This window comes from Phoca vitulina, unplaced genomic scaffold, assembly GCF_004348235.1.
Source record: "Phoca vitulina isolate PV1807 unplaced genomic scaffold, GSC_HSeal_1.0 scaffold7, whole genome shotgun sequence".
In the NCBI taxonomy this organism is placed as follows: domain Eukaryota; kingdom Metazoa; phylum Chordata; class Mammalia; order Carnivora; family Phocidae; genus Phoca; species Phoca vitulina.
In genome coordinates, this window is record NW_022589710.1 from 10,931,606 (window position 1) to 10,955,233 (window position 23,628).

The 23,628-nt window shown below is 40.0% G+C and overlaps 1 protein-coding gene across 1 annotated transcript in view; it reads right to left on the reverse strand.

Moving 5' to 3' along the window:
- The window catches only part of SNX6 (sorting nexin 6), a 55,383-nt gene extending 33,162 nt beyond the window's left edge, over nucleotides 1-22,221 (reverse strand). The window contains exons 1-6 of the mRNA XM_032404934.1: nucleotides 21,953-22,221; nucleotides 21,749-21,796; nucleotides 7,663-7,767; nucleotides 6,752-6,862; nucleotides 4,360-4,481; nucleotides 2,316-2,439 (exon numbers count right to left, since the gene is read on the reverse strand). Of these exons, the coding sequence (XP_032260825.1) occupies nucleotides 2,316-2,439; nucleotides 4,360-4,481; nucleotides 6,752-6,862; nucleotides 7,663-7,767; nucleotides 21,749-21,796; nucleotides 21,953-22,201 (759 nt within the window). The 5' untranslated portion in view covers nucleotides 22,202-22,221. The remainder of the gene's footprint in view (nucleotides 1-2,315; nucleotides 2,440-4,359; nucleotides 4,482-6,751; nucleotides 6,863-7,662; nucleotides 7,768-21,748; nucleotides 21,797-21,952) is intronic.
- Nucleotides 22,222-23,628: the final 1,407 nt, after the last annotated feature.

The following is a 23,628-nucleotide window of genomic DNA, read 5'->3' on the forward strand; positions in this document are numbered from 1 at the left end:
GCACATCATTATCTCTATTAAGCATGTATTAGTCTGGGAGGAAGAAAAATGTACGTTGATGGGAGAAAACTTATGAAACCCTAAGATTTCTGAAAGCTATTTATAAAGCTGATCTAAACAATTAAAAATCATTCACTTACCTTTTTTTTTAAAGATTTTATTTATTTATTTGATAGAGCGAGAGTGAGAGAGCACAAGGAGGGGGAGTGGCAGAGGCAGAGGGAGAAGCAGGCTCCCTACTGAGCAGGGAGCCGGATGCAGGACTCAATCCCAGGACCTTGGAATCATGACAGGAGCTGAAGGCAGAGGCTTAACCAACTGAGCCACTCAGGTGCCCCTCATTCACTTATCATTTTAACAAATACTTATTTTACATCTTGTCAGCCACTATTCTAAAGTACTGAGGATACAATGGTGAAAAATTAAAGCCTTGCTTCCAGAGAGCTTATATTTTAGCAGAGGGAGACAAATAATAAATACACAATTTTTTAAAATACAGATACATATGGGGCACGAGGGTTGCTCAGTCGGTTAAGTGTGTGACTCTTGATTTCGGCTCAGGTCGTGATCTCAGGGTCCTGGGATTGAGCCCCATGACAAGATCTGCTCGAGAGTCTCTTCCTCTCCCTCTGCCCCTCCCCATTCCCTGCTCGTGCATCTGCTCTCTCTCAAATAAATAAATCTTAAAAAAAAAAAAAATACAGATATGGGGCGCCTGGGTAGCTCAGTCGTTCAGCGTCTGCCTTCGGCTCAGGTCATGATCCCAGGGTGCTGGGATCGAGCCCCGCACTGGGCTCCCTGCTCGGCCAGAAGCCTGCTTCTCCCTCTCCCACTCCCCCCGCTTGTGTTCCCTCTCTCGCTGTGTCTCTCTCTGTCAAATAAATAAATAAAAAATCTTAAAAAAAAAAAAGTTTAAAAAATAAAATTAAAAAAATACAGATATGTAATTTCACATAGCACTAAGGGATTTGGCAATGTGCTAGAGTACGTGGAGCACGAGGCTCCTCTAACACAAGTCGCCCTGAACCGATAATACCACGCCCCACTGTATACATACAATGCTGCTCTACCAATTATTATTAAGGTTTTGGCCCAGGCCACGAATAAGGTTGAGGAAAAACAAACACATAAGGGTAAAAAATTGATGACAGCATTCTGTATCATGTGTTCTTTGGCAACCCTACTCTCGAATTGTTTTCACTTCTTATAATTCATGATATAGCCAGCATTCTTTACAATTAATTCCTAGTTACAAATGACCACATGCCAGTATCACATACCACATTTATGCTTGTCAAAGTACCCATGCTTAAGTGCTATGTTTCTGTGATCTTGAGTTACTTCATACCCTTTTAAAAAAATATGTTCTCTACTGCTAGACTTAGGACATTTTATTGTCATTGTCATGTCTACTAAAACCAAACCAGAAGGACAGATTTATATATACAAAATTCTTTGATCTTGATGTTAACTTGTAAACAAACTAGCACTATGCTACATTTGTTTTTTTGCTAAAATTATGAGTTAATCTTGTCATCCGAATATAAATCCCAAGATCTGTATCGCCCACCCATTAAAATTTTTTTCGCCAGTACTACAAATGAAGAAATCTTTAAAGCTCAATTGCATCAATTTTTCTTTTCTTTTTTTCTTTTTTTAAAGATTTTATTTATTTATTTGACAGAGAGAGAGACACAGCAAGAGAGGGAACACAAGCAGGGGGAGTGGGAGAGGGAGAGAGAGAAGCAGGCTTCCCGCGGAGCAGGGAGCCCGATGCAGGGCTCCATCCCAGGACTCTGGGATCATGACCTGAGCCGAAGGCAGACGCTTAACGACTGAGCCACCCAGGCGCCCTGCACCAATTTTTCTATTTGCACTGTAACAGTTTTCAGGCAGGGAGGGAGGAAGGTTAGGAGCAATCGGACTGAAGAAGGTCAGTTAAACAGATCAAAACTCAATGATTAACCCAAAACTAATCTGGAATTCTTTAGCTCAAACACCTCGCTGGGATTCCCCATAAGGCTTCAGACGACTCCAAACTCAAATTTAAGAAACAATCAAGTTGATAACCGTGTTTCTTAAAAAGTTCACAATTCAGGATGAAAATCAATATCCCATGTAGTAACATGATTTTCCCTCATTTCTTCAATTAATCTCCTCAAGTTCTACTGAAATACTGTATTACCACTACAAAAGTATCATTTTAAACTGCCTTGAAATATAAGAATGTTACAAAAAAGGGTCATCTAACTATTCCCTGCCTTTCCCAGTAACTCTAAAAATAAACCTTGATCACTACTTTAATCAATACTCACATCTTGATTATATTCCAAGAAGACATGAAAATTTAAATCTTTTCTCAAAATAGGATGTGCTGCCACACGACATAGGAACACTTCATGCATTGCAACAGTCTTCTTGAATATTGCCAAATATTCACTAGAAACAATACACAAAATTAAAGGTAAAACACTGCATCAACTAGAAAATCATCTGCAACAATTTTTTCAACAAATCCTCTGAATTATACTAAAAGCAAAATTAAAGATATAAAGATATAATCCACATAAACAAAGATTTTAGTTGAACTGTTAATAAAATATATAAAACCCAGCTCTGAAAAGGCTTCATGCTAGTTAATAGTATTTATTATATTTAAATGTTAATATTTTTAGGTTTTATGAACCTTTCTTCCTATGCAAGTTGATGTTAAAGTAACTATAGAGGGGTTCATTTTCAGCTCCAGAGAAAGTATACTACAAGTTATTCAACACAATTTTATGACTCAATTTCTAGATAATTACTGCATTTAAACACTTTTATAAAAAAAAATAAAACCCAATCCTCAGTAAACATATTTTTGACATTAATAATTATTTTCATCTAATGACCCAAACACACAAGAAAAAAGCATACCGTAGAGAGACTAATTTTTGTCATTACATTGAAAAACTGTGTTTAAAATATTTTAATATCATCAGTGAATCACAGCGATCGTATAGTAATATATGTCAGTTTGAAAAAAAGAAACACTCAAGGAAAAGGCCCGATATTCTTGCTTCAACTACGTGCAAGGAGGATAAATTTTACATACCAGCAAACCAGCAGGACCAATGTTGGGAGAAGTTTGATCTCTGTGAGGGTAGTCATTCAGTGAAGACAAAAAAGAAGGATGCAGAGGATGGAGGTAGCAGTAGAATAAACCCAAGGTTCTCTGTTATCCAACCCCTAACCAGACCACAAAAGAATCATGATCAGGGCCACTGGAAAACCACAGATTCTTTAATATTAATGTGCTCTGCTAATTTCCAGTTTTCAGTCTTATAACTATAAAAGTATAGATTTCTGTCTGCTCTCAAGACTATTGCTTGCACCCAGCATGGACAAAAATCTTAAAATACCTGGCACCTTACACTTTGACAAAAAAGATCTACTTTGCTAATTTATCTTGTCAAATGAGTTTAGCATTCTGAAGAGGAGTCTAGTAGCCATGTGGATAGACGCTTAAAAGCCGAAACTAAGTGGAAGAGGAGAAAAGGAAATGCATGAAGAGGAGAAATGGCCAGAAAAAGAGTGATGGAAGTGATGATGATGCAAGGAAAGTTATTTCCTTGTATAGCTCCCAAAACACAGAAAAACAATATACTGCAAATCTAAAATTATTCATATGTCTAGTAAAAGGGGAAAGACTTGGTATTTTTAGCAAGTATGCTAAAAATAAAATAGAAACTATCTCAAATTTTTTCAAGGATTTAATACATTTCTAGTACATGTGAAACTAATAATCATTTAATGAAAACATTTTAAAAACTATTCTCTTGTTACTTTGTTCCTATTCTTTTTCCTTCAGCCAGAAGCCAGAGACAGAAAAAAAGAGGGCAAAAATTACACACACACACGCACACACACATTTTTTAAAAAAGAAAATAATATATGCAGAGTTGCTCAGTGCATATTTCTATGAGAAATAATAGAAGTTTGGGTAGTATGCACATAACGAAAAAAGAAAACTAGGTTGGCAATGACTAAAACCTTATAAATAAAAAACAAAGCAAGTTACATTCTGCTTTAAAAAGTCGTATTTCCCTTTCTACTATTTTTAAATAAAGTTTTGGATCCTCTGTTTTCAATTTTCAGAGTCTATTTAAAACATTAAAGAATTTTACAATACAGACAATTATTCTATAATTTTCCTGTAGGCTCTGATCATGATCATTAAAACTGGTTGTTTGGCTTAAACCTGCATCTTTCAGAAAGGGTCACTGTGGTGAAATGATTAAAAGGATGGGATATCAGAGAGCACAGAAAAAGGCATTAAAACAAGCACAATTAACAAAAGCAACAACAAAAATCACATACGCTTCCAGTTCCTGTTTCATCTTTGTGAATTCTTCCTTTGTCATGGACCCTTCTCCTTCTCCAAGCTTCTGCAGTTTTTCCCTTGAAGCATCAAAATCAGGTCTTGGTGGTGCTGGTGGGATCTGTAAGAGAACCAAGTCACTAATTTAAAGACTATTTTCTTTTTCACAGCAGTTGTACTACTGCCACCATAAAAGACTGTATCTGGGAGAGCTAAAGACATCCTGAATGAACACGACACCAGGAATATCCCAATTCAGGATAGAGAATTTGATTAGGTCCTTTGCACCAAGGAAGAAATACAGCAGAACACTATTTTCTAGTATAAGAACACTAGTTTCCAAACTTTAATCTGCAGATTCCTATGTGGCAACTTAAGGAGTCCTCAAATGTATATGCACATTAAGCTCTGACTATACACTAAAAGAAGATGCATACCATTTTTCAGAAGTATGTAAATGGTTTGATTAAATACAAATATATTTTTTAATTAAAGAATTCATAGTAGCTTTATGCTATTCTATGTTTTTAAAATTCATGAATGCCAAGAGTATGATCTAGCAAGGAATGTTAAAAAGGGTTCCTGAATTGGAGGAGTGTTATCAGAAGAAGAAAGCACTGACTTAAAACCAAGAGAACAAGACAGGGATTAATGACTAACATCATTCTATTCACTCACAGTGGGTAAGTAAACACTTACCTTAAATAAAAATATAAGATCTAGAAGAGACGTATCATTCAAGGGAAGGATAAAGAAAAAGTTTATCTTAAGAGGAAGGGCCTAGAAGAACTGTTAAGGGGAAATGATGGAAAGTAAAGAAAGCAAGAAAATAAGAGGAAGAACAGCTAAGTAGGGGAAAGCTAAAGAATGAATACAAGAGAAGGGTTATACTTGAGGAAAGCCATAGGGAAGGAAGCATCAAGTACAGCCGAGCACACATTCATGGATGCCCATACACCACATCTACTATGTGCCAGGAATGGTGCTGAACAATGTGCATATAAAGATAAATAAGACATGGTCCTTTTTTTTTTTTTTTTTTTTTAAATCCAAGAAGGGGGAGCTTCAGGCAGAGGGAGAAGCAGGCTTCCCGATGAGCAAGGAGCCCGATGAGGAACTTGATCCCAGGACCCTGGGATCATGACCTGAGCTGAAGGCAGGGGCTCAACCAACTGAGCCACCCAGGCGTCCCTAAATAAGATATGGTCTTGATCTTTGAGGAGTGTTTAGCGTGTAGAAGGACATGATAGTAAGAAAATGCCATTAGGTGAGCACTGTGAATTGTGTAAGACTGTTGAATCACAGACCTGTACCTCTGAAACAAATAATAAATTATATGTTAAAATAAAAAAAAGAGAAGACAGTAGGAAGGGAAAAATGACGGGGGAGGGAATCTGAGGGGGAGACGAACCATGACAGACTATGGACTCTGAGAAACAAACTGAGGGTTTTAGAGGGGAGGGGGGTGGGGGGATGGGTTAGCCTGGTGATGGGTATTAAAGAGGGCACGTATTGAATGGAGCACTGGGTGTTATACGCAAACAATGAATCATGGAACACTACATCAACAACTAATGATGTAATGAATGGTGACTAACATAACATAATAAAATAAAACTAAAAAAAAAAATTAGACAAGATGAGGAAGAAAAGGTGGAAATAACATGGGAAGAGAAGGAGGAGCTTCCAGGCTGGCGAAGACACTGACATGCTGGAAGGTGGAAGGTGGTACACCTGCAGAACATGAAAGTTCTGCACCAACCCCCTCTCCCTGTACCTTGTCCTATGCATCTATCTCTTCCTTTTGGCTGTTCCTGTGTTGATTCTTTATATAAACCGGCAATTTTTTTAAAAGAAAGAAAAAAAAGAAGGCACTGCCAGTGGTCCACCAAATTCTGAGTTTTACAAAGAAAAAGCAAATGACTGAGGAGTGTTGCCATAAGGATGGAGACAGAATCAGTTCAGGATGATTTCAAGGAGATCAAATGAAACTAAATTTCAGGAATCTGAGTGTGGTCAACAGCTGAGGCACAACACCGATGCATACTTAGATTAGATAACCTCTTAAGGAACCCTCCAACTCTAAATATCTGTCTACCTAAGGGTTCAAAATGGGTATGGTTTATAACATCCCCTTAATCTCTAGGAAAAGCCCATTTCAATTCCAATAAACAGTAAGAATTTAAGTTTAAATGAAGGAGCATAAGATACCATATCTCCACACTCTCAAACTAGACAATTCAGGATAAAAGGTGGTAGTCAATTGTGTTTTGTAACTGACAATTTTTAAAAATCACACCAGTTCACTAAAATGCTAAACAAATTTAACACATAACAAAGTATCTAAAAAGTTCCTACAAAATGGGATTAAAATGGAACCCCAACACTTACAATGTAACCCGCATAGTCTTCATTTTCAACGAAGGAATCATGAAGCCAGATAAATTCCTCATGTTGTCGAACAACAGAAAACTCATTTTGTTTAAAATTTGGCAATGAACTCTGCAAAGATAGAGATTCTCTTGAAGAAATATAAAAATTACACTAAAAAGCTTTTAATAAACATTTTAAATCTTATTTTCTTAAATTAGTCTTATATGAATGATTATCAGTACTTTTAAACTCTATTATGAAAACTCTGAGATGCCCAGAAAAAATTATCCTGGGATCTTTAAGAAAGTAAGCTGACAGCCTCTTATTATATTGTATTGCTACCATTACTTAAAAGTTATTAATATATATCAAACTCAACTACTTAAAGGAAAATAAATTTAAGATCTGAAAATGTGCCTGAGAACTAAAATCCAAGAAGAAAATAATTTTTAAGACAGTAATTTATTTAGTTTTAAAGTTTTATTTATTTGAGAGAGAGAGAGAGAGAAAGAGGGAGGGTCGGTGGGGGGGAGAGGGACAAGCCTGAGATCATGACCTGAGCCGAAATCAAGAGTTGGAGGCTTAACCAACTAAGCCACCCAAATGCCCTCTAAGACAGTAATATAATTAACTGAAAGAACAAAACAAAATTGAAAACAAGAATACTGAAACATGTTAATAAGTCTAGAGAAAATTAAATTTGCATTACATCTAGGTTCTGTGATTAACTCTTAAATGTTAACCTTTAAAAAGCATATTAAAAAAAGTACATTCCCTAAAACTGTTTGTTAAAATAAAAGCAGTGAATTATAAACTAAAATATGGTTTCTAATTTGTTCAAAACCAAAGTTCCAGTCAATATATTATTACATATGTAACATTTGCACAATAAATAGCTATTAATAATACAAGTACAAAATCACATTTACCTTTGTATGAACAGTGAACTTTACTTTATCTCTCTCACTAAGAGCATCAGAAATGTCCACCTGCAGAGCAGCATCACTTTGAAGATCTACGTTTATTGCTTTAAGCTAGAAAAAGATAATACCTTAATGAAAAATTCTGTGGGCTTATAGAGAATTTCATTCTTTTCTCAGACATTCAGATAATGCAAAAACGAAACAAAAATAACAAAAGAATCTTAAATCTAAAAGTTCATTTAAACCTCATATATATTTTGGGAGGCAGGTGCTTTGGGTATGTTATTATCTTCATTTTCATTCTACACATTTCAACTATGCTTTGTATGAGTCGATGTGCTAACCATGATTCATTATAATTTCACTCAAAAAGTGAACTATTTTTTCTCTCTCCTGTTTCTCTGCCATCATGGTGTGTATGGTTGACTGTTCCTCACCATGGATGACAGCAGGGAAGTCTGGAAGGCTCCCTAACCTAGGAGTTTGGATGGCCTGGGTTTGAATCCCAACTCTGCACATTAATACTCTGATCTGGATCTTCTCACAAGACCCATCAAGCAATTTCTGGCCAAGAAACAAAAGCATAATTGTCCCATTCCCCAGTGGATTCAGATGAAAACTGGTATCAAAATCAGGTACAGCTTCAAGAGGCACTGGAAAAGAACCAAGCTGGTCTATAAGGAACAGCACATGGATGGCACACATATTTATGCTGCATGGTCACATACTCATATCCTATCACTCTGTAACATCACTACAACCTGAGCAATAGACATGTTTTATTAGGGAAATGATTCTTCTGTTACTATGCTTCTGCACCAGTTGGTTGGTTCAGTAATAAATATGTGAGACCTTTTGTTTGAAAAAAATACATAAACTATCGTCCATTAAAGTTCAAGTGCTCTAAAATTAAGGAAAGTATCTACCTTTTCTTCTTCTTTTAAGATTTTATTTATTTGTTGGGGCGCCTGGGTGGCTCAGATGGTTAAGTGTCTGCCTTCGGCTCAGGTCATGATCCCAGGGTCCTGGGATCGAGTCCCGCATCAGGCTCCCTGCTCCTTGGGAGCCTGCTTCTCCCTCTGCCTCTCTCTCTCTCTGTCTCTCATGAATAAATAAATAAAATCTTAAAAAAAAAAAAAAAAAAAAAGATTTTATTTATTTGTGAGACAGAGAGAGAGCATGAGAGTGGGGTGAGGGGCAGGGGGAGAAGCAGACTCCCTGCTGAGCAGGGAGCCTGACGTGGGGCTCAATCTGGGGACTCTGGGATTATGACCTGAGCCGAAGACAGACGCTTAACTGACTGAGCCATCCAGGTGCCCAGGAAAATATCTACCTTTTACAACAAGCAAAATAATGAAAAGAATATTGGCTAATAATTTTAACTCTATTGCTTAATTCAGGAATAAACAATGAAACTATTATAGTTTATATATTACAATATATAGTTTTATATATATTATATATATAGTTAAATATATTACATATAACATACGTAAAATGCTAAGAAAAATGGTAACATATAGTAAATACTCAACTACCACCTGTGATATGAATTAAATCTCACATTTTACTCTACAAGCTTTACTATGTTCCAAGAATTGAATATGTTCTCTATTTAGTGCTTTCATTTACTTGTCTATGAGAAGACTTCTCTACTTAAAAATTTTTTTTTTTTAAAATAAACTCTACACCCAATGTGGGGCTCAAACTCACAACCCTGAGATTGAGTCACATGCTCCACCGACTGAGCCAGCCAGATGCCCCTCTACTTTATAATGCTTACCATTAATTCTATTTATAATTCTTAAATTTCATCAATTTTTCTTCCCTTTAAACAAATATACATTCTAAAATGTCTGACTAATTTGGAGACTTATTAAAAAAAGCAAATACACTATAAGATGAAAATAAAGTCTTAGCCAGCTGCAAAGATATGAAATAGTTAAAGCCTAATTAACTACCTAGCTTACTTCAAATACTGTAGTTGTAAAACCCAGGACTTATTTTGGGAATCTCACGTAGTCATTAGCATTTCATTTTTTTTTAAAGATTTATTTATTTGTCAGAGAGAATGAGTGCGTGAGCGAGCACGAACAGGGGGAGTTGCAGGCAGAGGGAGAAGCAGGCTCCCCGCCGAGCAAGGAGCTCAATGCAGGACTTGATCCCAGGACCCTGGGATCATGACCCCAGCCAAAGGCAGATGCTTAACCCACTGAGCCACCCTGGTGTCCCGTCATTAGCATTTCAAATTTTAATTACAATGTAAATGGAAAAAATGCTGGAAGCAAAATTGTTTATACTCTCTGATTTGTCATATATTTAAAAATGCATATATGGGGACACCTGGAAAGGGCAGTTGGTAATCATCTGGCTCTTGATTTCAGTTCAGGTCATGATCTCAGGGAGGTGAGATCAAGCCATTACTCGCTCTGTAGAGGATTCTCTCTCCCCCTCTCCCTCTGCCCCTTCTCCTGCTCGCACACGTGCATGTGCTCTAATAAACCTTTTTTTTTTTTAAAGATTTTATTTATTTGTCAGAGAGAGTGAGCACAAGCAGGGGGAGTGGCAGGCAGAGGGAGAAACAGGCTCCCTGCTGAGCAAGGAGCCAGACTTGGGGCTCGATCCCAGGACCCTGAGATCATGACCTGAGCTGAAGGCAGACACTTGAACCAACTGAGCCATCCAGGCACCCCCTGGGTGCTTGTTAAAAATACAGAACCCCAGGCCCTACCACAGACTTATAACAATCTTCAGAGACTCTTAACTATAGAAAACAAACTGAGGGTTGCTAGAGGGGAGGTGGGTGGGGGACTGGAGTAACTGGGTGATGGGCATTAAGGAGGGCAAGTGATGTAATGATGTAATGAGCACTGGGTGCTATACGCAACTGATGAATAACTGAACTCTACCTCTGAAACTAATGATATACTGTATGTTAATTGAATTCAAATAAAATAAAATTTTTTAAAAATCTTCAGGGAAAAAGCCTTAAAAACTGTGTTTGGGAACCCTAGCCTAAATTTTCAGGGTTGCTTTGTCTTTATATTCTGTCAAAACTTCATCTCAATTGTTAATATTTTCTTTTTATTTTTTAAAAATACTTTATTTATTTATTTGACAGAGAGAGACACAGCGAGAGAGGGAACACAAGCAGGGAGAGTGGGAGAGGGAGAAGCAGGCCTCCCGCAGAGCAGGGAGCCCGATGCAGGGCTCAATCCCAGGACCCTGGGATCATGACCTGAGCCGAAGACAGATGCTCAACCGACTGAGCCACCCAGGTGCCCCAATATTTTCTTTTTAATGGTTATATAAAACAGTGTTGCCGGATTTCATAGCTATATGTACGTTTTTATTTTCATATTTATTTTATTTTAATTGTTGCATTATTAATGTGGAAACACACTTTTCAGGATTTCTACATTTGAATAACTTATCTTCCAATTTAAGATTATTCCAAATTATTATTTCTTTCTTCTATTTCCTTATCCCTGTATATCAAATACACCCTCCCCTTTTTCTGACAGTACAACACTTGGCTTTTTAAAATTGTAACTTTTATTTTTTTATTATTATTATTTTTTATTAAAATATTTTATTTATTTGACAGAGAGAGACACAGCGAGAGAGGGAACACAAGCAGGGGGAGTGGGAGAGGGAGAAGCAGGCTTCCCGCGGAGCAGGGAGCCCGATGTGGGGCTCGATCCCAGGACCCTGGGATCATGACCTGAGCCGAAGGCAGACGCTTAATGACTGAGCCACCCAGGCGCCCCTAAAATTGTAACTTTTATTAATAACAAACATTCTTATATATTTACTGCTTTTGTTCTTGGATTCTTTTTAGGTATACCTTACGTACAATGAAATGCAGAATTTAAGTATATAGTTTGAAGACTTTTGAAAAATACACAGATTACATCCCTGTGATCATAACCACAATCATCTCCAGTTCCTCCTTTACTTTTACATTTCTACTTCTTTAATTTCCACCTCTTCTGTAAATTCTCTTTTGTATGCCTTATTAAAGCTTGTAGCCACTCACATATTGCCTTAATGGCCACAATCCAATCTATCATTTGTCTTCCTCATTCTTTTAGAAACTGTTCTAGAATTGATCTCAGGAAAAGTGCATGAATCATAAATACGGTCACAGCAAAATGCTGGTGGTAAGATTGTGACTCCTTTATATTTCATAGTAAATTCAAAATGTCAGCTGAAGTATTCATCCCGATATTGCACCTTTCTACAGTCAGTTCTGGTATACACCTCACAACTCAATTTTTTTTTTTCCATTTCCTGAGCTTACAGAGAAAAGGAGACATAAAGAAATTATTTTGTTTGGCAGTAAGATTTGCTTCACACACATTAGGGTTTTTTTTAAAGTCCTGTTTCTAATAACTAAGATGTATAATGGAAAAGCCAGCCAATAAAATGAAATCATCCCCCACACAAATATAAAATTTCCACTGAAAGCTAATCTGCTCTATTTCATCAATTCTAGATGCATATTTTGCATATTTTAACATTTGAAATAGGAATGCCTTGCAACTGACGACAAATTTCAGTTTAACTGAAAATGTTTTTTCTTTCTTGGTGGTACATAAAAGAAAGTATACCTTCCAAACAATTGTGCCTTCAATTTGATAAAGTATCATATTGTAAATTTAATGTTAATTACATAAAATGTACACAAGATTTTTCAGGCATGTTTTCTTCTTTCTTTAGAGTTAATAATGTTAGAGAGTTTTTATTAAGGGAAACAACTTGTGATTCACCAACATTTAATTGACTGAAACTAGTGAGGTCGGTGTGAAGAAATTCTCATTAGATGACATTCACTGGTTTAATCCTTATCTGGGCTGATAAACTTTGTATTCTTTTGTCAGAGACTGACTAGGTTAAACATTTGTGTCAAGGTCAAGAGAAAGACTTGGCAGGGAAAATGGATTAAGCAACATAAATACATAACATTAGAAAGATAATTTAGGGGTGCCTAGGTGGCTCAGTTGGTTAAGTGTCTGACTTTAGCTCAGGTCATGATCCCAGGGTTCTGGGATTGAGTGTGAGCCGCTGAGTGGGGAGTCTGCTTGTCCCTCTGCACTCCCCTCCCCTTGTGTTCTCTGTCTCTCTCAAGTAAATAAAATCTAAAAAAAAAAAAAAAGATAATTTAAAGATACTGCCTTATTGCTGATTCATTTTCCACATATAATTACTTAGTAAAGAAGACATTCACTACTAATTTACTATACTGACTCATTTACTATAATGTATCTACCCTAGAACACTCCTAAAAAATTAGTTGTTCATCTTTTGCCAGAAAAGCAAATGTACAGAGATAAGTGGATGGATGGAGGAAGAAAAGGAAAATGACTCTACTGCAATAGCCTCCCAACTGGTGTCTTGTTTCTACCCTTTACCCTCTTCAATCTACTCCTTACAGAGCTACCAGAAGATCCCATTAAACTAAAAATCATTCCTCTGCTCAAAACTAAGGGGTCCCCGCTTAGAGAAAAGCCAAAGTCCTTACAGGGGTCTCCCAGGCCCTACAAAATCTGTATCTGACATCATCTCTCAGGCTAATCTACTATTCCTCTGGCTCACTGTAAACATGCATATGGCCTCCTTGTTGTTCCTTAAACACTGGGGCATGCTGCCACCTCAGGAGTCTTTGCACTTACTGTTCCCCCTACCTGGAATATTCTGCCCCCAGATATCTATCTGCATGACTCACTCCTTCATTTCCTTCAAGTATTTACCAAAACGTCACCTTCTCAGGAAGGCCTTTCCTGGTAACCCTAAGACTACTATAGCTCACCTTCTCTCCACTCCCAAACAATCCTTATCCCTCCCCCTCATTTTTTTCATATCACTTATTTACCATCTACTATATTTTATTTTTTTAATAGTCCTCCCTAACTAGAATGTCAGTTTTGTGAGGACACAGATTTTTGTTTTGTTCATTGCTATATTCCCAGTGGCGGACTTCAATAAATAATGTGTTGAATGGAAAGGAGAGAAGCGTAGAAAGAAAGGTGGTAATCATAACTGGGCTAAGAAACTGTAATTACAGTACAGTCAATGGAAAACCCCTGAGACAGACAGAAGTAAATTCCATTAGGCTCACTAATTCAGGCCAAATTTTAAATGTTTAACTCCTAGCCCAGATATGATTTTGGAAGTCCTGTAATATATCATTTTTATTATTATTGTAGGTCTGATACTGAGCAGTCAAATCCGTGGTTGATTATATATATTTTTTCTGGAAACTGGCATTTGCAACCAGATTTCCTCTCATATACTACACCAGAAACAACAAAACATTACTAGGGTCACATGATATGTCACTCCAACGCCTTTTTTTTTTTTAAGATGTATTTATTTACTTTAGAGAGAGCACAAGCACGTGCACAGGAGCAGGCAGAGGGAAAGGGAAAGGGAGAGAAGCAGACTCCCCACTGAGTGCAGAGCCCAAGGCGGGGCTGGATCTCAGGACTCTGAGATCATGACCTGACCTGAAATCAAGAGTTAGGCGCTTAACTGACTTGAGCCATCCAGGAGCCCTATCCAATGCCTTTCTTGCTGGTCTCACAACTCCCACTGCTCTTTTGCCATACCCAGCTTACAAATTCTCGTAATTGGTATTAATCCAACCATCAACTCTCTGCTTTTACACTTTGAGCTGCTGCGTGTGGCTAGAGAAAGTCATAACTGGCATTTGCAACCAGATTTCCTCTCACATACCATATCAGACACAATTAAACATTACTAGGGTATTACTAGGGTAGTACTAATGGTGTCCACTTCTGCATTCCCTCCAAGTCAAAGTTAATATTACTGGTAGTACAAATATAACACTTTACTCTTTAGACAATATACGAATGTGCATTTATTTAATAAACTTTTTAAAAAGATATCTATTTGTCAGAGAGAGAGAGAGAGGGAGAGCACAAGCAGTGGGAGTGGCAGGCAGAGGGAGAAGCAGGCTCCCCACTGAGCAAGGAGCCCTATGTGAGACTCAATCCCAGGACCCTGGGATCATGACCTGAGCCGAAGGCAGCCGCTTAACTGACTGAATCACCCAGGCATCCCTTTAATAAACTTAAAAAAAAAAAAAAAAAGATTTATCCACTTATCTGAGAGAGGGAGAGAGCATGAGTGGGGGGTGGGACAGAGGAAGAGGGTGAAAATCTCCAGCAGACTCCTGAGTGCGGAGCCCAATGGGGGCTGGATCTCACGACCCTGAGATCATGACCAGAACCAAAATCAAGAGCCAGGCACTTAACCAACTGTGCCACCTAGGAACCCCTTCCCTAGTACTTTTAACCAAATAATCAATTTTTCATCTTGTTTTAATAGATTTCAAACAACTGTCTTGGGTGAACAAAAAGCCTTGCCTTCAAGAAATCGGTAGTGAGGGAGACAATCAACTTTATGTAATAAAACACAAAATTAAGTACTTCCCATTCTCTTTTTCCTCACCAACTGTACTCTGTACAATTTAACCTTATCAATCTCTCCTGTTCTGTGACCTTTCCGTATGTCTGCAGTCTGTTACCCTCTCTGCTTCCCTCCTCTTCCACTCCACTGCATGACATGTCACTCCAATATCTTTCTTACTGGTCCCGTCAACTCTCATAGCTCTTTTTGCCATACTTGGCTTGCAAATTCCCACACTCAATTCAACAATCACCTTTGCTTTCTGAGGTGCCGCTGTGGCTAGAGAAAAGTCACAACTGTTTATATTGGTCTACTACAAATTAATGGTCTTCGAATTGCATTCAGCTCTTAAAACCACTCAACACACCTGAGTAGATCTGCTCAGCTCTCCTTCCAATTCCCTTCGGTTACTACTCCAAACTTTTACTACCTCAACCCTCTTCATTTCCATCCCCACTCTCAACAAGTGACCTGGTTTCCCACATCCCAAAGAAACAAACATTAGCAGCTGTTTTTCCCTCAGACCTATCAATAAACTCTCCTACAAATAAATCTAACCTCATCATCCTTTCCACTTTTTCACAAGCAGTGTCCATCTGTCCACCCGAGCATTTAATTGTGCTGTCTGCTTCACGACCCTTTCAGACACTGCTCTTCTAGTCAAGGTTAGACTCGGTCTCACAAACTCTGTACACACCGAATACCTAATTTCCAAATCCAGTAATTTTTTATTTTTATTTTTTTTAAATGTTTTATTTATTTATTCATGAAAGTCAGAGAGAGAGAGAGAGAGGCAGAGGCAGAGGGAGAAGCAGGCTCCCCGCCCAGCAGGGAGCCCGACGTGGGACCCGATCCCAGGACCCCGGGACCACGACCCGAGCCGAAGGCAGATGCCCAACCATCTGAGCCACCCAGGCGCCCCAAATCCAGTAATTTTTTAGTGTTCTTGACCTCTCTGCAGTATTTTGCCTTGGTGATCATTCTGTCTAACTCCTTTAAACTCTCTCAACTTCTGGGGACTTCTCTCATATCCCTCCTACCTCTCTCAGCCCTGTCGACCGATCTATTTCTTCCCTATAACCCTTAAATGTTGGTTTCCACATATGCTATCTAGCCTGGGCAATCTCAGCCATTCTTGACTATAACTCCTAAATATTTATCATCAACTCAGACCTCTTATTTTAAATTCCCAATCATACTTTCACAGTACCAACTAGACATATCCGCCCAGAAGTAGTCACTTATTAAACAACTGAGTGCCTTCAATGTGCAAATCACTGTCCTAGGAGCTAGGGACAGAGCAGTGAAAAGGCACAATCCTCACCCTTACAGATCTTTGGCAGGAAAGGGATTAGATACCTTACAGGCACTTCAAATCCAACATATATGAAACCAAACATATGATCTACCTAACTCTGTTCTTCTCGCCTGCATTCCTCATTTTCTCCTTCTCTGCCCAGCCCATGTACTTACACAGTCACTATGCCCTGTCAATTCTATCTCCTCAATAGCTCTTTGCTACGTCCCTTCTTTCATCCTCTCTTCCACTGCTTTAGTTATACCTTCATCATTTTTCATCTGGACTGTTACAACAGCCTGTTAACTGGCTTCTCTGCTTTGTGAAAGGAACAATCAACCCACCCTCCACATCAGAGTAATCTACAATGCTATTTTCATCTGGGCATAAGGCTTTCCCAGCTTAAAATCCCCAAGGACTTCCCACTGCCTAGAATCTTAATTATTATGCACTTTACACTCATGTGTACTATCCATTATCTACCCCTGCTTCCTGTGAGAACAAGTGCTCCAGGCGAAACCAAATTACCTACCCAGGCTCTCCACTCTGCTGGCAAGCCTTCCCCTTCCCTGAGAGGCTACAAAATTCCTGGTCAATATTTAAGGCTTAGCTCATTTAGGTGATAGCACAGTGGTTAAGAGTGCCAGACCTGGAGCTAGACTGCCTGAGTCTGAAACCAGCTCATACTAGCTGTTATAACCTTGGGCAAGTTATTTAATTTCTCTGAACCTCAGTTCTCCTTTCCAAACTAGAATAGTAGCAGCTACTTAACAGGGATTTGAGAATTGAGTTAATATATGGAAAGTACCCGGCCCACAGTAAATGCTACATAGGTATGTAGCTATCATTGTCTTCACTACTTCCCCTTCTCCCAAAGGCAAACACTCCCTCCTTTGTACTCCCATGGCACTTTATCTGTCACCATACTGTGATGGTTTTAGGGCAGGAACTTTCCATTTTTCCTTTGCCAACATTCATCTTCTCATCCTCTGCCAACATAATCAATGTCACATTTTTATCTAAAATAACTATCAATAAATTTGGAATATGCTCAAACTAAATGCTGTGTAGGTACAAAGGAAAATGCAAACATCTGGCCAAGTCTTCAAAAATAAATCAAATTTCAAGTGGAAAAAAAAAGGTGAGGAAAAAAAGCACTCTACCACATTAATAAGCATGCATAAAACACACATTAAAGTGCCTGGGCAATGACAAGCAGACCAGAATGTGTCTAGCAGGAAAGATATACTGAGAAATGAAGCCAGCCTGAAAGTGTCATGAACGCTGTTTAACGCTAGCCCAAGGAGTTTGAACCTTACTGCAAGAAGAACTGGGTCCAAGAAAATACTTTTGACTAGTGTCGTTATATGATTTAGTCATTTAAAGTTAGGTAACTTTAAATAATGTGAAGCCTGGATTGAAGGCAGACAGAAAGGACACACGGACCAATGACAGGCACTGCTACAATCCAGGCAAGAAATAGCAAGGACAAGTGGGGCCGGACAAATAGAGATAGGATAAACAACATTTTTGAGATGAAATTAACTGGCCTCAGGGATGCCTGGGTCGGGTAAGTGTCTGCCCCCTGCTCAGTTCATGATCCCAAGGTCCTGGGATTAAGTCCCTCATTAGGCTCTTTGCCCGGCGGGGAGCCTGCTTCTCCCTCTGCCTTCCACTCCCTCTGCTTGTGCTCTTTCTCTCTCTGACAAATAAATAAAACCTTAAAAAAAAAAAAAAAAGAAATTAACTGGCCTCAGTGACTATTCTGATATGGAGATGAAGGACAATTCAGAGGTTTCTTGCTTGCATGACTGGAAAATGATAACATGACAAAGATAAGGAATAGAGAGGGAGGAGCAAGGTTAGGAGTCCAGGAGAGGTGTAGTTACTCCACCTGAAGTAATTTTGAAAACAATAAACATATTATTTAGAATTAAAATCAAATGCTAAGAGAATTATGCCAACACCCTGGCACCCACGGCTCTTATTTAACAAGCACATCAGAGCAAAATGTGTCCAGTTCAAAGGGCTCATTTGTTTACTAAATAATATGTTACTGTCCTTCATTTTGGGGGAAAAAAAAGCCTATTATGTAGAGGTATGGCTGAAGAGTAGCCAGTAATTTTCAATATTGTGTATTTCTTAAAGCCTGCTTTTTAAGTTTTTCACAAAACAATATTTTTTTAAGGCTATAAGATTCTCTTTTCCAAAAATCATGATGAAAATTTAAGGCTGCTTAAGAATGTATTTAAAAATATAGACTTTAATTTTGCTTACCTGCTGCTCTGTATGAAATGCTTACAATTATTTTTGAATCTGTGATTTATATAAAAATTCCTATTGATACACGCACTTCCTGCTTTTTCTCTCTCAAGACTTTCTTAAAAGGCTGAACAAGATAACCTAAACTAAAAGTACAATGTCTAAAAGTTCTAATTATGGCAGTCTATTTCAGAACAAACACAATATAAGGAAATTTAAACAGGCCAGATATTTCTGTTCCTGAAATGATGGACAGCAGGGTAACTGTGCAGCTGTCATCAAACTTCAGTGCACAACAGAATCTTCTTGGGTGCTTGCGGAAAAAGCAGTGTAGGGCAATTACACTGGATTTAAAAAAAGAAGAAGAAATAAAGTATTAAAAAAAGAAGTAGTTATCGGTCCTTCTCCCTACTTCAGGAGAATGTGATTTCCTAGGGCATGACCCAGAAACTTTTGTTTTCCAAACGCCACAGGTGACTCTGAAGCAAATGTTTCAGGGCCACTTTGAGAAATATGGGTACTGGCTCGGATATCAGAACCATGGTTTAGTTTAAAGTCCACTTCTCAGGGGCGTCTGGGTGGCTCAGTCGGTTTAGCATCTGCCTTCAGCTCAGGTCATGATCCCAGGGTCCTGGGATCCAGCCCCTCATCGGGCTCCCTGCTCAGCGGGGAGCCTGCTTCTTCCTCTTCTCCCTGCCTGTGCTCTCTCTAGCTACCTCTGTCTCTTTCTTTCAAACAAGTAAAAAAATCTTAAAAAAAAAAAGTCCACTTCTCCCACTCATTGGTTGCATGACCTTACACCGCTTACTCAGTTTCTCCAAGGTTCAGATTTTTTTTTTTTTAAAGATTTTATTTATTTATTTGACAGAGAGAAATAGCGAGAGCAGGAACACAAGCAGGGGGATTGGGAGAGGAAGAAGCAGGCTTCCCACCAAACAGGGAGCCTGATGCGGGGCTCGATCCCAGGACCCTGGGATCATGACCTGAGCCGAAGGCAGACGCTTAATGACTGAGCCATCCGGGCGTCCTCCAAGGTTCAGATTTCTAACCTGTAAAAGGTGAATACTAAAAGTTTCACAAGGATAATGAGAGGATATAATGAAACAATGCTTATACAGTACTTAACACAGTGCCCACCTATAATTATTACTATAATTCACCCAGTTCCACAGGACAAAAAGGAAGAACTGGACATATATACATATTCACTATGACAGTCTAAATGCTTTTTAAAAAAAAATTCATGGTAATGTTTTTTCCATTTTCTCCTGGTCAGGCATGCTCTTTGTCTCCCTTTCCCTTTAATTTTGTAATACATGAAAAAAGTTTTTGGACACATTACGTAAGTGCTTCGAGTTTCATAAACAAATCTTACCAAAGGCATAAAGCAATGAATGCAAATATTAACCAGAAAATACTCTGCTTTTCATATCAAAATAAATACTCAAAAAATTAATACTTTTACTGAACATTATTCAGATTTTACAGGAGGGCAAATCCTGTTTGCAAATCCTGTTTGCTTTTTCTGGTAGACCACAAAAATTAGAGACAAAGTTATCTAAATAAAGAGTGCCAACTGCTTTATATTTAGAAAAATCAGTTTAATTATACTATTATCAATTCCTCTCCTTTCATTACACAACTCTACTGGCTTCCCTATTTTAAAATCCAAAACGTAATTTTTTTTTTTTAAGATTTTATTTATTTATTTGACAGAGAGAGAGAGAGCGCGATCACAAGCAGGGGGAGCGGCAGGCAGAGGGAGAAGCAGGCTCCCAGCTGAGCAGGGAGCCCGACGCGGGGCTCGATCCCAGGACGCTGCGATCATGACCCAAGCCGAAGGCAGATGCCCAACCGACTGAGCCACCCAGGCGCCCCCCAAAACGTAATTTTTAAGTGGCCATCTAACGCTACGGTCTTACCCCAGAAGATACAGATACACACCTACACAGTTTTTAAAAACTCATTAGAAACTAAACTTTTTAGAAATAACCAGAAATCCTATATGATGCTTTCACACTAACTAGAAATTCTAAATGATGCTTTTGTGTAAACTGAGAAATTTATTAAAACATCATTTATAAAAGTATGCAGCCCCCTCTGTATCCTTCTCACCATTTGAAAACTTTATAAAGCTCATCAGTTAATACTAACTACCTCATCTTTTATTTAAAAAACAGTAATATCCCACAACAATATTTTGTCACTTGCCAAAAATCGACTAACTGATGTGTCTCTCACATTATCCAACATGAATAAGTAAAGGTAAAATGGAAAACTGAAGTGCAGGCTGTTAAACGTGATGGACCCAAGGAACCTTGCTGAGCTGCAATCATCATATATCAATATTTTTCAAGTGCTCACTTGTACAAGGCACTATACAGATTACCCCCCTTCAGCCAAGGCAAACAGAGGGAGAGGGGGGAGAGTGGGAGGGAGGAATCGGAGCCTGGAGGCCCTTTCTTAAGTGGCAGGCAACTGGCCTCAAACCATCACCAAGGGAACTCCGCAAAAGATGTATTTTTTGGACATTAAGAAACGTGAAGGTATCGTGAGCTTCCAGCACTTTGCAAAATCTGGTAGGATACTGGATACGAGTTAAGGTTCGGCAACTGTAAAATTCCTTGCAAAGGGGCAATTTAGAAAAAGCTTGTACTATATCTGTTTTAGAAGGTTAGAAGAGTGGGCGGCAGCGGGTTTGAGGTCCACAACGGGAGAAAACTGAGGGTGCCGCCACAAAGGTCGCAGAATGTGTTTTCATAGCCCCTCCAAGGGTCGGGGGGTGAGGGGTAAGGACCCAGCTCCGGCTTCCACTTCCACTTCCCACCTGCGCCCCGAGCCGGGCGGGGGAGGAGGTCCACGGGAGGGTCCGAGTCGGGGCGGGGGACAGGAAAGCGGCCGTGGGTCCCCGGGAAATCAGAACGGAGCGGCCCCGAGGGAGGAACGGCTGTAAGAGGGCGGGGCGCGGTGCAGCGAGGAAACCGAAAGGAGGACGCCGGGGAGAAGGTGCAGCGCGACAGGGGACCCTTCCTGGTACCACACCCAGGGGCCAAGGCTGGGGCGGAAGGGTCCCGAGAGCGAGAAAGAAGCAGAACTTACTCCGCGGTCCTCCTCCGAGAGGAAGTCGGGGCCGTCGTCCAGGCCTTCCTGCGGGGTCGCCGGGCCCGGCGCACCAGGGGAGAAGATGGAGTTGGGGAGACACAAAGGGAGACATTAGTTCTAGGCCGCCGCGGCCCCCGCTCCCGCCCCGCGCCCGCCGCCCCCACCGCGCGCCCGGGGCTCGGCGCTGCTGAGAACACCCACCATCATGGCTGCTCCGAGGCGAGGGCCAGCGCAGGCGCGCACCGCACCGCGGGGCCGGAGGGAGCCGGCAGCAGCGGGAGAGGCGGGGCTGGTGGCGGCAGGAGGAGGCGGGGTCTCGGAGCAGCCTGCCCCGCCCCGCCCTGGCGCGGGGGGCCGGGGGCGGTAAGCTGTAGGAAGAAGGAAGGCAGGGCCCTCCGCCCGAGGTTGGAGCACCCCAGTCGGAAAGGGCCCGAAGGCCCAGACCCACATGGCTGCGGGCAGGTCGCGGCTGGCCGGCTCTGACCCGGAAGGGGCCGAATGCCACCTGGGGAGCTGTCCAGTTTCCTTTCCCTGAGGGCTGCCGCGAAAAAACAAACAAACGCCCTCTAGAAGCCACAATATATCGCCTAGTCTTTGTATTATGCCGCACAATAATTAAACACAATTAATATTTTGCCCGTAGAAATTGTGGGAACTAAGGGCCTTCACACAGTGAGCTGTAATCCAGCTTTTACTGTTGGTGAGGTAATAATCTCAGGGTTTAGGGCGCTAATGGTGAGGACTATAAAAATGACCTGTTCGCGTTACAAGAGGATTCCTTTCCTTTTTATGAACAAGCGCCTCCAGACCTACTCTAACTGTCCAGCTGGACAGCACCACATGGGCGTCCACAGGCAATTCAAAAGACGCGACAAAATCATTCCTTAACCTTTGCCCCATGTCACCTGTTACGCACGCGCACAAACGCACAAACACACATGCCATCCTTGTGCTTCCAGTCACTTAATGGCATCAGCCTCTTTACATTTCTCAGACCAGAAACCTCAAAGTCCTATTCAAATCCTCCTTCTTCTCCCTCACTCATCACACCATTTAGTAACAAATTCTGTTGCGTCTGTAATTGATTGTCTGTCTCATCTCTTAAATTGCTCCCAGTCCTCCCTCTCCTCCCTTCCACAGTATCTGTCTGGACCTTTGCAATACTCTCTTAACTTTTCTTTTTCCATCTCTCTCTCCTCCATTCTACCTCCTGCTGCCGGTTTTCCTCCTAAGACAGACATCGATGATAAGGCTACTACCCTGTTCGATAATCTTTACACATCTTTATTATATTAAGATCCAACTCCTCGGCCTAGCATTTAAGGCCCTCCCCACTAGATTCTCTCCCTATTTTGCCAGGCCCTCTGTCTTATCTTGTTGAATTGAAGCTCTCAAAACAATAATGTCAAACTATTAATCTTTTCACGAGAATTTCTTGTAGCTTTCATTTTGTATGTAGGGAGAACTGAGGCATAGAGACGTTAAGTTACTGCCCAGACAAGGGTTATTCTCCCAGTGGGTGGGGGTGGCTTTATTTTTTGTCTTTTGTTTCTTGTTTTCCAGTGCATTGTAATAACCACTGGAGTAGTGTTTTTCACTGGGAGTCATGAGGCATCATGCGGTGTCAGTGTAGTGTGATGAAGTGTCAGGAGGAATGTTCTGGTAATTTGTTGCTGATGAAAAGTGCCAATATTTCCTAATATTTCCTATTTTGTTTTTGGATTGAAAGCAATGCCTGTAGAGCTCTGCTTCCTAGATGGAGAGAGGAGTGAAGCTACAATTAATGAGCAGGATTTGCATACAACTGATAGGAGGGGAAGTGTGTCCTGTGGACAAAGGTTGAGAAGTGCCACCTAGGACCACCTAAATGTCTCTGA